The following is a 12,711-nucleotide window of genomic DNA, read 5'->3' as shown; positions in this document are numbered from 1 at the left end:
CGGGAGGGCCCTCGAGGACCTGTCCGGGCAGGGCCTCCGGGGAGGGAACAAGGGCGTTGGGGGCGGGCAAGAAGAGGCGGCCGGCCGAGCTCGGAAGGGACCTGCAGGCGGTTGGGGCTTACCGGACCAGAAAAACTGAAGGAGGGAGCGGGGAGGGTGGAAAGCGGCTGGGACCTGGCAGGGCCTGCGGGACACACCAAGCCTAGGCGCGTGTTGAGCTGCTGGGTTCCTGGTTGCTACGGGTCACCCATACGCGGTCCTTTCTCCCGAGTTGTCTCATCAGCTCACTTCCTTTTAAGATGTTCTTTCCTGAAATCTCCGCCCATTCTTCCATCTTCCCCCAGTTTTACTTTTTTATAAACGTGTTTTGTGTTCATTCTCAATCCTTCCGGGAGTCTCTCTGCCTTGACCTTTATTCTTTTTCATGGCATTGAAAATTGCTAATGTTGGGCCTGATGGTGCATGACTGTAATCCCAGCTACATGGGAAGCTGAGGAGGGAAGAGAGCAAGTTCAAAGACTGCCTGGGCTACAGAGTCAGTTCAAGGCCAGCCTGAGTGAGATCCTATCAAAGGAGAAAAAAGTAAGGTTAGGGCCAGTAACTCAGTTAACAGTGGTAGGTAGAGCACTTGCCCAGCATTCATGAAGTCCTGGGTTTCATCTTCAGCAATGCAAAAAGAAAAGTGCTAATGTTCGTTTTGTTTGAGTAATGTAAAACTTAAAGCATTGATTTGATAAGGGTATTCTTTTTCTGATTTTTTTTTTATTTTAATTAAAAGAAGCATTTCATTACAACAGCATTAACCTATTCAATAACATTTTTCTGAGCTAGGGTACATCTCTTTCAAAATTGGCTGTACATTTCTAGGCTTACAGATGAATTATTACGCTTATATAATCTTTTACTCATTATAAACTCTATAAGACATAAAATTAAATGAGGTTCCAACGTTTAAAAAAGATTTCCACTGCGTTATTCTTTTTCTGATTTTTAAAGTCCATAGATCCATTTTCTCATTATGGTTGTGAGAAAATTAAAAATAGTAAAGAAAAGGGCTTCACAGACAATTTTGGCCTTACCCTGTATTTTGAACTTTAAAAAGACTGAGAGTATTAATAGGTATAAATGAAATAGAATCAAATCAAAGAACATATATTAGACCTTAGAGAACACCTGGAAATATGGAAATTATAGTTGTCCTGAACGGGGCAGTTACTTGACAGTAACTGTCCTGAATGTGTCTCAAGCCACTGGCCTGAGTGTGACATCTAGTGTGTCACTGCTTCTCGGGAGAGCTTAGGACAGGCGCAACGGAAAGAAGAGATTCTCACACACGACTGTTTGATTGCAATATGTGTTTACTAGGTCAAAGCATAACAAACACACATCAATACAAACACTCAAAGGGAAACCTGGTTCTCTAGCAGTTAAGAGTCCCAAAGTCTCAGGGAATACCTTCCAGAGGTTAAGCCTTCAGGCACTCCATGTGGAGAGGTTCTCTCTTCCGCTGTGATCCGTGCACTCTCCCGGCTGTGGAGCTGTCTCTCGCAGGTTCTGATCATATCCGGTTGTGGCAGACTCCCGTCAGTCTCTGGCTCTCAGGCTCGGGTCCTCAATCAGGTCTCAGGCTAGGCTCTCGTCTGGTCTGGTCTCAGGCAGAGCTTCAGGCAGAGTTCAGGCTGGTCTCAGGTCTTGGGCGATGCACTGGGATGAGGCCCATGGATTCAGAGTCTTGTGTAGCCAAGCATCGAAGGAATCTTTGAGCTGCCAGATTTTGTATGTTTCTTTTTTGGCTGGAGTCCTGACTTACGTCAGTAACTTCAGCGGTTTCTTGAGGTACGGCTCACACCATGCGAGCATGGAGGAGGGGCTATTCTATCAGTGGCAGGATAGGTCTGGACAGATGGGGGCGTGGCTATTTCCTTGTAGTAATGACCAGATTCCTGAGGGCATTGTAGGGGGATCCTTAATGAGAGTGGAGGGGAAGGGGAAAGGAGGGGTGTATGCACCATTAGAACCCTGCTGTGGACCTTTGAAGGCTGACCCTAGGGAATTGGAAAGGTTATGGAACTCTTGCTGATAGGAATGATTTCACCTCTCCAAAAACCTACCACTGGCTTCCTAGCAAGGAGAGGTGGGGGGACACTAGAGCACACTGCAGCTTTGATTTCTAATCAATGACAACTCCCTGTCTGGGTTTTCTTTTCTTTTTTTTTTTTTTTTACTTTGTTTTTTTTTTTTTTTTTTTTTGCATTTATGTACTTGTGTGTGTGTGTGTGTGAGTGCACGTTGGTCAGAGGACAAGTTCTGGAGGCCAATTCGTTCCTTCCACTATATGGGTCCCCAGAATTGAAGTCAGGTCATGAGGCTAGGAAACAGGAGTTTTTTCCTACTGAGCCATCTCATCTGCTCCCCCAAATAACATAAATTTAAAATCAGTCAATAGGGGCTGGAGAGATGGTTCAGCACTTAGGAGCGCTGGCTGCTCTTGAAGAGGACCTGGGTTAGCTTCCTAGCACCCACATGGCAGCTAACAACTCTCTTTAACTCCAGTTCCAGGAAATCTGATGTCCTCTTCTGCCCTTGTGGGCATTGCACGACATGGGTGCACTTACATATATACAGGGAAAACACTCACAGATATGATAAAAAATAAATTTAAAAAATTGTAGTGGAGGTAGAATTTCAATCAAAATCATTTAATTCAGAACTAATGGATTTAATCACTATACATTTCCCAACATTCTTAGCCTTGAGGAACATAGTCTTTGGAAGGTGTCTTGATGAATAATTATAAAATTCAGGAAAGACGTTGGGAAATCTATTCATAATATTGTTGCTAGATAATAATAGATTCCACCCTCACAACAAAAGTGGGAGAAAGTTATCCTGTTTGAGCAAGTGTCTTGAAAAATGAGCAACATTTTAACCAGGACATGGAGGAGTAAAATCATAAAGTGAGTGAAGACTGGGGTTATTGAGGAAAAGTATTTGAGAAGGGAAGGGTTTTGGGAGGGGAAATGTATAAGGTTTAAAGAAAAGTGCAACAAGAGAAGCTTGGACATAGGCACATACCAATTGCCATGCTGTTCCTTTTAGGTGGGAGGCTGCTCTTGCCCCTTTCTACCTCTTATTCACAATCTAACACTACACTCCAGTCACTTTGTGAAGTTTTCCAAGCTATGTGGCCAGGAGGCAGTTATTTAACTTCTCTGAGTAACTTAGTCATGATACTTGCCTCAAAGGATGGTTGTAAAGAGAAATTATTTGTAATCATCCTGCCACCTAGTACTGGCTTGAAACTCAGATAAGTTGAGTTCTCCAAGATCCCTGAGGGGATTACTTTATATATTAAATTTCATGGTGCTATATACTTAAAGTCCTTCTCCACTCACCTTTGAGCTCCTCCACTGGCAGAAGATCCTTCCTCTTCTGTACATTGCTTTCTACTCAGCAAACTGCAAGTAAAATCATGTGCCCCAGGTACATTTTGCTAAATGAAGAAATGATAGGTGCTCACCAAACATTTATAACAGGAATGACTGTTTTGTGTGACCTCTCATAGATGCTTCAGCATGCAATTTCTTATACAAATATGAAATGGACAAAAGCAGATAATTTGTTTGCTTTTTTCTTTTTTTTCGTATTAGGAATCAAACCAGGGCCTCGTATATTCTAGGCAAACTTTCAACCGCTGAGCTACATCCCAGCATCATTTTTTAGTTTTCATTTTGCAACAAGTCTCGCTAAATTGTCTTGGATAACAAATATAGCCTCCTTCAGCCCAGAGTGCTGGCCACCTCACTCATCCTCTTTCTATCCTTTTCGAAACAGAAATGTAAATGCCAGTTTTCCAGGTGTGATGTCATCAACATAGAATGACATCTAATGGTTGCCTGTTAACCGGAAGAAATAGTGAATTAAAAAGTCTGTAATGGATCAGACGCCTAGAAATGACCAGATGAAATAAAAGGAAGCAGTAAAAATTAGGAGAAAAAAACTTGTAAATATTCAGTGTAGAAAAGTTTTTTTAAATAATGCTGCTTGTGGGCTTCCAATCGTTTTCGTTTAAAAGTACCAGATTCCTTGAGAAAATGAGTAGCTCTCGAAGAAATTGCAGAACCAGTTCCTGGTGGGATACAGAAACTGATTAAACTTATTGGTCTGGGGAGAATTCCCGGCCAGACGTTCAGCCGCCTCTCGAGGAGTTTCCGCATCTCCTGGGCTTCCGGGTTAAAAACGTGCGTAAGCAGCAAGTACCCGGAAACTGCGGGCACCGTGGGCGTCTCTCTAGTGGTCCTTTTCACCACACCTCGCCCCGCGGATCGCAAGATCGGCCTTCGATTGGTCGAGACTACCCGAGCTGTGGGCCCCGGCGGAAGCGGGCTCATTTAAAGTCTGTGGCCAGGACTTCACCATTTCCGGTGTCGCCATGGCGGCTAACGCTACCACTAACCCCTCGCAGCTCCTGCCTCTAGGTAACAGTCTTTCCCTACTGAGGCCCGGGGACTGATGCCGCGAGATGGAGGACGCGGGAACGGAGGGAGTGGGATGGAGGTCGCGGGGACGGAGGGAGCGGGATGGAGGACCTGGGGATGGAGAACTCGGCGTCCTGGGATGGAGGGCGCGGCCTGGGATGGAGGACACAGGGATGGGGGACATGGCGGCCTCGGCTACCATAGAGGTCCGCACTTGGTGAGCATCTCTGGGTCTTGTGAGCTCGCTGCGGCGTCTTCGGGCTCCAGGTTAGACCCTGTAGTGTATGTTGGGTGAGCTTAGCTCAACATCCTCCAGTGAGTCGTAAAAGAGGGACCTGCAAGCTAGCCCTGTCAGGTATTCATTAGACCAGCAAGCAGCAGGCAGCAGCAGCCCCCCCCCGCCCAGCCTCCATGTGTAAGTTTCGGTCCCGGCGCTTGCCTTCCGGAGTATCTGGAATAGTGCAGAGTGGGCCAGCGTGAGACGCCCCAGCTGATCTTTAGAGCACAGAGGATGCACCTTAGGCGAAGGAATAGCACAGGAACGTTTCTAGTGTAGATAGTAATAGTGTGGCTGTGATAGAAAACTTTATTCTTGGAATGCCCATGGTATGTCAGATGCTGTTCATGGGTGGAAACACTGATGAGCACAAATCACCACGGCCTTCACCTCTCACGGGCGTGTTTTATATTCCATGTGATTAATTTCAAATCTAAGTAAAACCACAGTCTTATTGCCGCAATGAAGAGGTGAGAAGAGGTTGAGGCAACACTTCTGTTGCTAGGCACCCAAGTATTGGTTGAAATATTGAGTAAAATGCCCTTTTCCCTCCACAGAGCTTGTGGACAAGTGTATAGGATCACGAATTCACATTGTAATGAAAAGTGATAAAGAAATTGTCGGCACACTTCTAGGATTTGATGACTTTGTCAGTATCCTTTTAAAAAACGATGGGTGGCCTGCATGGTGGCACACACCTTTAATCCCAGCGCTTGGGAGGCAGAGGCATGTGGACCTCTGAGAATTCCAGGCCAGCTGGGGCTATAGGGAGGTCCTGTCTCTAGAAGATGCCCCCCGCCAAAGTGATGGTGTGTTTTTAGACGTGTTTAATACCACAAGAAAGAACTTTTGACAATTAGTATATTTCTGAGTATTGTTACACTAAAAATAATTGTATCTCAGGGAACTTGTGATAGCATTTTAAGAGTTATGTATGCCGAAAGAAGGTAAAGTTCTGCCATCAGCAAACCCTTGAATTTGGATCCAAGTTTGATGGGCTTTGACTTTAGTCCCTGCATGCTGGAGGCAGAAGCAGGCAGATCTCTGTGAGATGGAGGCCAGGGTGGTCTACATAATGAGTTCCAGGCCATCTGGGGCTACAGGGAGACTTGTCTCAAAAAATCAAAACCAAACAAACAAACAAAACCCTTTTGAATTTGCACTATTGTGTTAAGCATAATTAAAACCAAACAAAAACATAAACTAGAGTAAACTCAACCTTTATATTTTCTTAACACCGAATTCCAGATATGGTGCTGGAAGATGTCACAGAGTTGTGAGTAGCATTAAAATTTAAGGAGTGTATGTATGTTTAAATTAAAGATAGGTATAGTGTGAGTTAGTAAAATAACTAATGAGAAAACATTGCTTGTTGAAATTAATACTGAAACTTAATTACTGGTACTTGTAAGATTTGGTCAGGAGCTTATTATCTGAATGTTCTTATTCTTAAATTGCTGTGAGATTAGTATGAAAAAAGATTTTACCGTAAATTATATAAAAAAGCTTGATGTGGTAGCGCACGCCTTTAATCCTAGCACTTGGGAGGTAGAGGCAGGAGGATCTCTATGAGTTTGAGGCCAGCTTGGTCTACATAGTGAGTTTCAGGCCAGCTAGGGCTACAGGGAGAATTTAAAAAAAAAAAAAAAAAAAAAAAAAAAAAAAAAACAGCTAAGAATTGTAGATTCATGTCAAATCAAGGAACTGGTAATGAAAGCGTTTTTATTTTTGTTTATTATAAAAAATATTTTTATGTGTATGAGGGAGTGTATTGCCTTCATTTATGATAATGTACCTGTGTTGTGCAATGCCCATGAAGGTCAGAAGAGGGTGTTGGATCCCCTGGAACTGGAGTAAGCTGCATGTGGGTGTTTGGAATCAAACCTGGATCCTCTGCAAGAGCAGCCAGTGTTCTTAACTGCTGAGCCACTGCTCCAGCCCCGTGTGTTTTTTATTTTTGTCTTATGTAGTGTCTTATTTAGCCCAGGCTGTCCTTGAACTCCCTATGTAGCCAAGGATGACCTTGAATTCCTGACCTTTCTGCCTCTACCTCCCAGGTGCTGGGATTCTAGGCATGTGTCAACACTGCCAGCATAGTATTTAACTGTACAACCTGAAATATAAATGATTACTGGGTTGTATTCATTATAAAGAACATAACGAGTGTTTCTGTTTTCAGAATTGATTTGATTACAAATTGATTTAATGAGTCAGAATAAATAAATAGATGTGTTTAAACAATAAGTATAAATATTTTTTAAAAGGGTGGGAGGTGCTGGAGAGATGATGGCTCAGCAGTTAAGAGCACTTGCTGTTCTTGGAGAGGACCTAGGTTGTTTCCAGCACCCACATAGTGGCTAACAACCAATAATTCCAGGGGATCCTACACCCTCATCTGACCTCCACAGGCATTGCACACATGGGTGCATTACATACATGCAGGCAAAACATACAGATAAAAATTAGTAACTTAAAAAATGAAAAAGTAATAAAAAAAGAATATGACTTCTAAATACTTGATTTCAAATTGGATCTCCTTGGCTAGTTGCAGCATCTTTTCAGGAAGAAGCATCAGGGCTATGGACCTTAGGTCAGTCTGCTTTGAGCCTTGGGTGAGTGAACATTATCCAGTCGACAGTGTCTCTTCCTGAAAATGACTAATATAATTGCTTGGCCTCACAGTTGTCATATATAAGAATATTTTTGGTGCTAGGGATTGAACCCAGGGCCTTGTATGTGTTCTGTACCACAAAACTATGTTCCTTACACCAAGAATAACTGTTAGGGAGAGTGTCTCTCAGGTGTTTGCTTTTATTACCTGTGTATCCTGATTCTATTTTATCTATTTATTTAGTGAAATTACACCAGAAGGAAGAAGGATTACTAAATTAGATCAGATTTTGCTAAATGGAAATAATATAACAATGGTAAGACATTAAAGCTATTTTCTTTAGGTATTAGCTTATTTATGTGGGGCAGGGATTGTACTGCTGCTTAGTTCACCAAGGCCTAGTGTTGCTTAAGATGGAAAAGGGATCCTTTGATGGTCGGTGCCCCAGAGCAGCTATGGAAAGGCATTGATGCCAAACACATTAGTTTGCTTAGTCTTTTTCTTTTCTTTTCTTTTCTTTTTTTTGGTCTTTTTGAGACTTTGCTTTAGTCCGGCCTTGCTTAGTCTTTTTAATCTTTTACTTTGTCAGGAATCTTTGTTGAGACACTTAAGTATCAATCAATAACATTGGGATTGTTAATAGATACTAATGACTTGGGGAAGATGGGACTGTGAAGGAGAGGGAGCAGGCAAAGGTGGCTTTGGTGCATGAGAAATCCTTAGGGGTGTTTAGATGGTGTGATAGTGTTGTTAATAAACATTTCTTTTCTCCAATGCAGCTGGTTCCTGGAGGAGAAGGGCCTGAAGTATGAATGGATTTCCTTGATTCTGTTTATTTTATCTTTAATGTTTAGATTCAGTAATGCTAAGTTTCCCATTAAAGGGAAATACTTTGAAGGTGTACACCCATTTTTCTAAACTAATCATGGTTACTTGAAAAAAGATTGTGTTTTTTTAAAAATAAAATGATTTTGGTTAACTGATTTTACTTATATTGAAGTAGCTAGTGGAACAAAAATTATAGTTATTTTGATACTTGGTTTCATGTAATTTTATTTCTATTTGCTTCCTCATTTACATGAACTTAATTCTTTTATTGAGGGAAGGGTCTCAAACCATTCAGAGGCTTGAGGGTGGGAAATACTTGAAGAGGTCTGATCTTCCTGGCCTCTTTGCTAAAAAAGAACTTAATTTTTTAATTAAAAAAAATTTTTTTAATTAAAAAAAAGTTTGTCTTTTTTTTTTTTTTTTTTGACACAGGGTCTCCCTGTAGCCCCAGCTATCCTAGAACTCACTATGTAGACCAGGCTGGCCTTGAACTCACAGAGATCTACCTGCTTCTGCCTCCTAAGTGCTGGGACTACAGATGTGTGCCACCATGCCTGGCTTGTTTTTTGACTTTTTGAGGCAGTCTCCCTGTGTCCTCAGCTGACCTGGAACTTGATATGTAGACCAGGCTGTCCTTGAACTCAGAGATCTGCCTGCTTCTGCCTCCCGAGTGCTGGGATTAAAGGCGTGTGCCACCATGCCAGGTGAGAACTTAGTTTTTTAACAATTATTCCAAAAGAAAATCAACTCTGGTTTAAGCTCATCACTTAGAAAATGTTTGTGCTCTGATATCTTGTAATGGGGCTCTTTATATTGAACTCAATTTTTCTTTTTTTTTCCTTTTCTTTTTGAGACAGAGTCTCTCTGTAGCCCCAGCTGTCCTGGAACTTACTAGGTAGACCAGGCTGGCCTCGAACTCGAAAAGATCCACCTGCTTCTGCCTCCCACGAGCTGGGATTAAAGGCCACCACACCCAGCTTGAACTCAATTTTTACTAACCCTAAAAGCACAAAATATGTGTGATGTATGTCTATTGTAGGAGTGCAGGGAAGCAAAAAGAAAAGTATCACACTTTATATTATCCTGGACTTTTAAAACCACTTTTACATTTATTCTGTGTGGGCTGTGGGTGTGCAATTGCCTGGTGCATTTACGGAGGTCAGAGCACAATTATGGGAGTTGGTTCTTTCTACTGTGAGGGTCCTAGAGATTGAACTCAAGTTGTAAGGCTTGGCAGCAAGTGTCTTTACCCCACTGGCCCTTGTCGAAGACTTTGAGTGACCAATGTCATGAAATGCTCACAGAGGTCAGAAGAGGGTGGGTGTTGGGATTCCTTGGAGCTGGAGTTTTGGACATGCGTGGTTGTTAGCTGCCATGTGGGTGCTGAACCTAGGTCCTCTGCTAGAACAGCCAGTGTTCTTAACCGCTGAGCCATCTCCTGCCCTGCAGTGTCTTATACCCCTAACCAACATGATCTGTGTTATATATTCTTTCCTTCCCCATTGTGATAAGCAAAACCTAGTTTGTATTTTATGAGTCATTTGAGTCCTCACCTCAACCCCTTTTGGAGACAGGGTCTTGCTCTAGATTCTAGGCTAGCCTTGAACTTGCAGTCCTCTGCCTCAGCCTCTTTGGTGTCGGGATTATAGGAGTGTGCCACCATATTAAATTTATGAAGCTTTTGCCTTTTTTTTTTTTTTTTTAAAAATGAATTGTAAGAGTTTGTGAAATTCATATTAGTTACTCATGCAACAAAATACCTGACAAAAGCAGCTCTTAAGGAAGGATTGATTTTGGCTCCCAGTCCAGGGTGCAGCCCATCATGACAGGATGGTGCAGTGGCAGGAACTTGAGGCAGCTGCTCACCTGGCATCCACAGTCAGGAAGGAGAACAGTGAATGATAACTGCTCAGCTTGCTTTCTCCTTTTTATTCAGTCTAGAACCCCAGCCCATGGGATTGTGGTTGATCTTCCCAACTCATTAACTCATCTTAATAATTTAAAAAGTCCCTCACAGACATGCTAGAGGTTTGTTTCCATGAAAATTGTAACTTGATCAGGACGACAAAAATTAGCTGTCATATTACTCTTTTAAAAAATATTTTTTATTTTAGGTGTATGAATGCATTGCCTGCATGTATATAAGTGCACCCATTGTCATGCAATGCCTGCAATTCCCCTGGAAGTGGAGTTAGGAGGAACAGTTGTCAGCTGCCATGCAGGTGCTCCCAACCCCTGAGTCATCTCTCCAGCTGTTTTTTGGTTTTGGGTTTTTTTTTTTTTTTTTTTTTTTTTTGAGACAGGGTCTCATATGTAACCCCCAACTAGCCTGGAATTCACTGTGCAGTCCATCTGAGGCTGGCCTCGATCTTACAGCAATCCACCTACCTCTGCTTGGATCAAAGGTGTGTGCTGTCATGTACAGCTTAGTTATATATTTTGCAAATAGCACCCCTGGTCTGTAGTTTACCTGTCCATTCTTGACAGTCTTAATCCCAGATACTGGGCTATGTCTCCAGTCTGTAACTAAAAGCAAACACCGCAGTTTGTCAAACACACAATTACCAAACTTTTACATGCTTTTGCGTGTGTGTGTGTGTAGGTATATATGTATACATATTTAACTTAAACTAAAAATTTAGTTTCGGTTGCAGCTATGGTCTCTATGCCTTGAAATGGTTTTAGTGTCAGAAACTGGAAAATAACTGCTAAAAATTTGAAATCCCTCCAGTTTGACCAGGCTATTTCGTGGAGATCTTTCCTAAGGAGCCTGGTGACTGTTGTCTTCTGGTTCTTCTTGCCTACCTTCCCATCCACGTTCTGGTTTCAGACTGTAACCGAGCCTGCACTTCAGGGGTCAGTTGCTTAGTAACCTCTGCTGCCCCTGGGTAGCCTTACATATAAGCCCTTTCTCTAATGTTTTCTAGAAAGCGGAGTTGCCAGGGAAAGGAAAGGCGGGACTGGGCTCCCTAGGGCCGCACCAGCTCACTGTTAATGTAAGAATACAGCTGGGCACTAAGAAGCCATGTATCTTGGCCCAGTGTCTAGCGTACCCATGTCCCCTTCATCTGGCGCGATGCCTTGAGACCAAAGGCAACTCTTCCAGAAGCAGACAGCAGCTGCTTTTGCACACACCTGGTTTACCCTGCCCCCACCTGTCTTGCAGGTTTGAAATTCAGATTCTCACAAAATCGTGGCCTCATCTGATTCGGTAACACATGCACTAGTGTGCCCACCACCAACTACACCCATGGAAAGAACTGTCCAGTGCTGCTTCTGACCATGCAAACTGAAGTGCTATTGGAAGCACCACAGACTACTAGAATGAAAGCAAACCTCATAAACATCTGTAGGAACAATGTGCCAAGCAGTGCACAGGCTCCATCCACCCCCCACCACCAACCACTGTATTTCCAATATAAATTTTAAGTAGTTGTTCCCAGCGAGGGTGTGGTGGTGCACACCTCTAATCCCAGCACTCAGGAGGCAGAGGCAGGTGGATCTCTGTGAGATGGAAGCCAGCCTGGTCTACACAGTGAGTTCCAGGCCAGCTGGGGCTACAGGAAGACCCTGACTCAAAAACAAAAAACACAACCAAAAAAAACAGTTGTTCCCAAATGGAAAAAGAATCCCTGTGTCTGGATGGGAGGTCATGGGATTGAAAGTGAAGCAGGACAGGCTGGGATGTGATGGTACATGTCTGCCACACCAGTGCCACCAGGAAGAGGCAGGGCAGGATGACTGGAGGCCATGATGGGCAGGTTGACCTGACCCTGTCTGAAAAAGAAAAAAAAAAAGGAGAGAAAGAAAGGCAGGTTGGAGAAAACCACGTAGCATGTAGGAGGCTGTGGGCTCAATCCCAGTATTGCAAAAATTAATTGCATAACTACTTAAGATCCAAGGGCTGTGGATGCAGGGCAGTTGTGGAGCTGCTTGCTTAGCAAATAGGCAAGGTCTTGTCTTTGATCCCCAGAACCATAAATAAGTAAAAAGGTAAAAAATCCCCAAAACCCAAACCCATTTTCAAAAAGGCACACCTGTCCTATGCACAAGTCCGTGAGGACCACAGAAGAGCTCCTCAAGGCAGGAAGCGGTGTCCTGGAAAACATGGTCCAGCCTGACCTACACCTCAGCCGAGAAGATCTGCAACCTGGCTGCCTAGGGCCACTGGCCTGGCTGCCCAGGATGGGCTGGAGCTGCGGTCACTCAGTTTCTCACTGGCTTCTCCAATTCAGGTCATGCCTGAAGCTAGCAAGCTTCTTCCCTCCCTCCCTCCCTCCCTCCCTCTTTCTCTCTCTCCCTCCCTCCCTCCCTCCCTCTCCCTCTTTCTTATTTTTGGTCTTTTTTTTTTTAAGACAGGGTCTTAAAAAAAAGGACAGAAGAAGGCATTGTATCTCCCGAGTTAGGGACAGTTGTTAGCTGCCATGAAGGGGTTGGGAATCCAACCTGGGTCCTCTGCAAGAGCAGCCAATCTCTTAACCGCTGAGCCATTTCTGTAGTCCTCTTCAGGATTCTTT

General features: G+C 43.4%; 1 protein-coding gene across 1 annotated transcript; it reads left to right on the top strand.

The window, feature by feature from the left end:
• The first annotated feature begins 4,328 nt into the window (after positions 1–4,328).
• On the top strand, positions 4,329–8,406 carry Lsm5 (LSM5 homolog, U6 small nuclear RNA and mRNA degradation associated). The gene is made up of 5 exons (XM_008827535.3): positions 4,329–4,478; positions 5,313–5,408; positions 6,004–6,031; positions 7,610–7,682; positions 8,146–8,406. Exons 1-5 carry the CDS (start codon positions 4,433–4,435, stop codon positions 8,176–8,178), a joined length of 276 nt encoding a protein of 91 aa, XP_008825757.1. The 5' UTR covers positions 4,329–4,432; the 3' UTR covers positions 8,179–8,406.
• The last annotated feature ends 4,305 nt before the right edge of the window (positions 8,407–12,711 follow it).

This window comes from Nannospalax galili, unplaced genomic scaffold (assembly GCF_000622305.1).
Source record: "Nannospalax galili isolate Female #2095 unplaced genomic scaffold, S.galili_v1.0 scaffold132, whole genome shotgun sequence".
Classification (NCBI taxonomy): Eukaryota; Metazoa; Chordata; class Mammalia; order Rodentia; family Spalacidae; genus Nannospalax; species Nannospalax galili.
This window is presented reverse-complemented; position numbering and strand designations above follow the sequence as displayed.

Excerpts from the sequence above, each read along its gene's own strand:
- Lsm5 (XM_008827535.3), top strand. The coding sequence starts at position 4,433 with ATGGCGGCTAACGCTACCACTAACCCCTCGCAGCTCCTGCCTCTAG. Across the intron at positions 4,479-5,312 it reads CTCGCAGCTCCTGCCTCTAG|AGCTTGTGGACAAGTGTATA; the intron begins GTAACAGTCTTT and ends TTCCCTCCACAG. Across the intron at positions 7,683-8,145 it reads ATGGAAATAATATAACAATG|CTGGTTCCTGGAGGAGAAGG; the intron begins GTAAGACATTAA and ends TCTCCAATGCAG.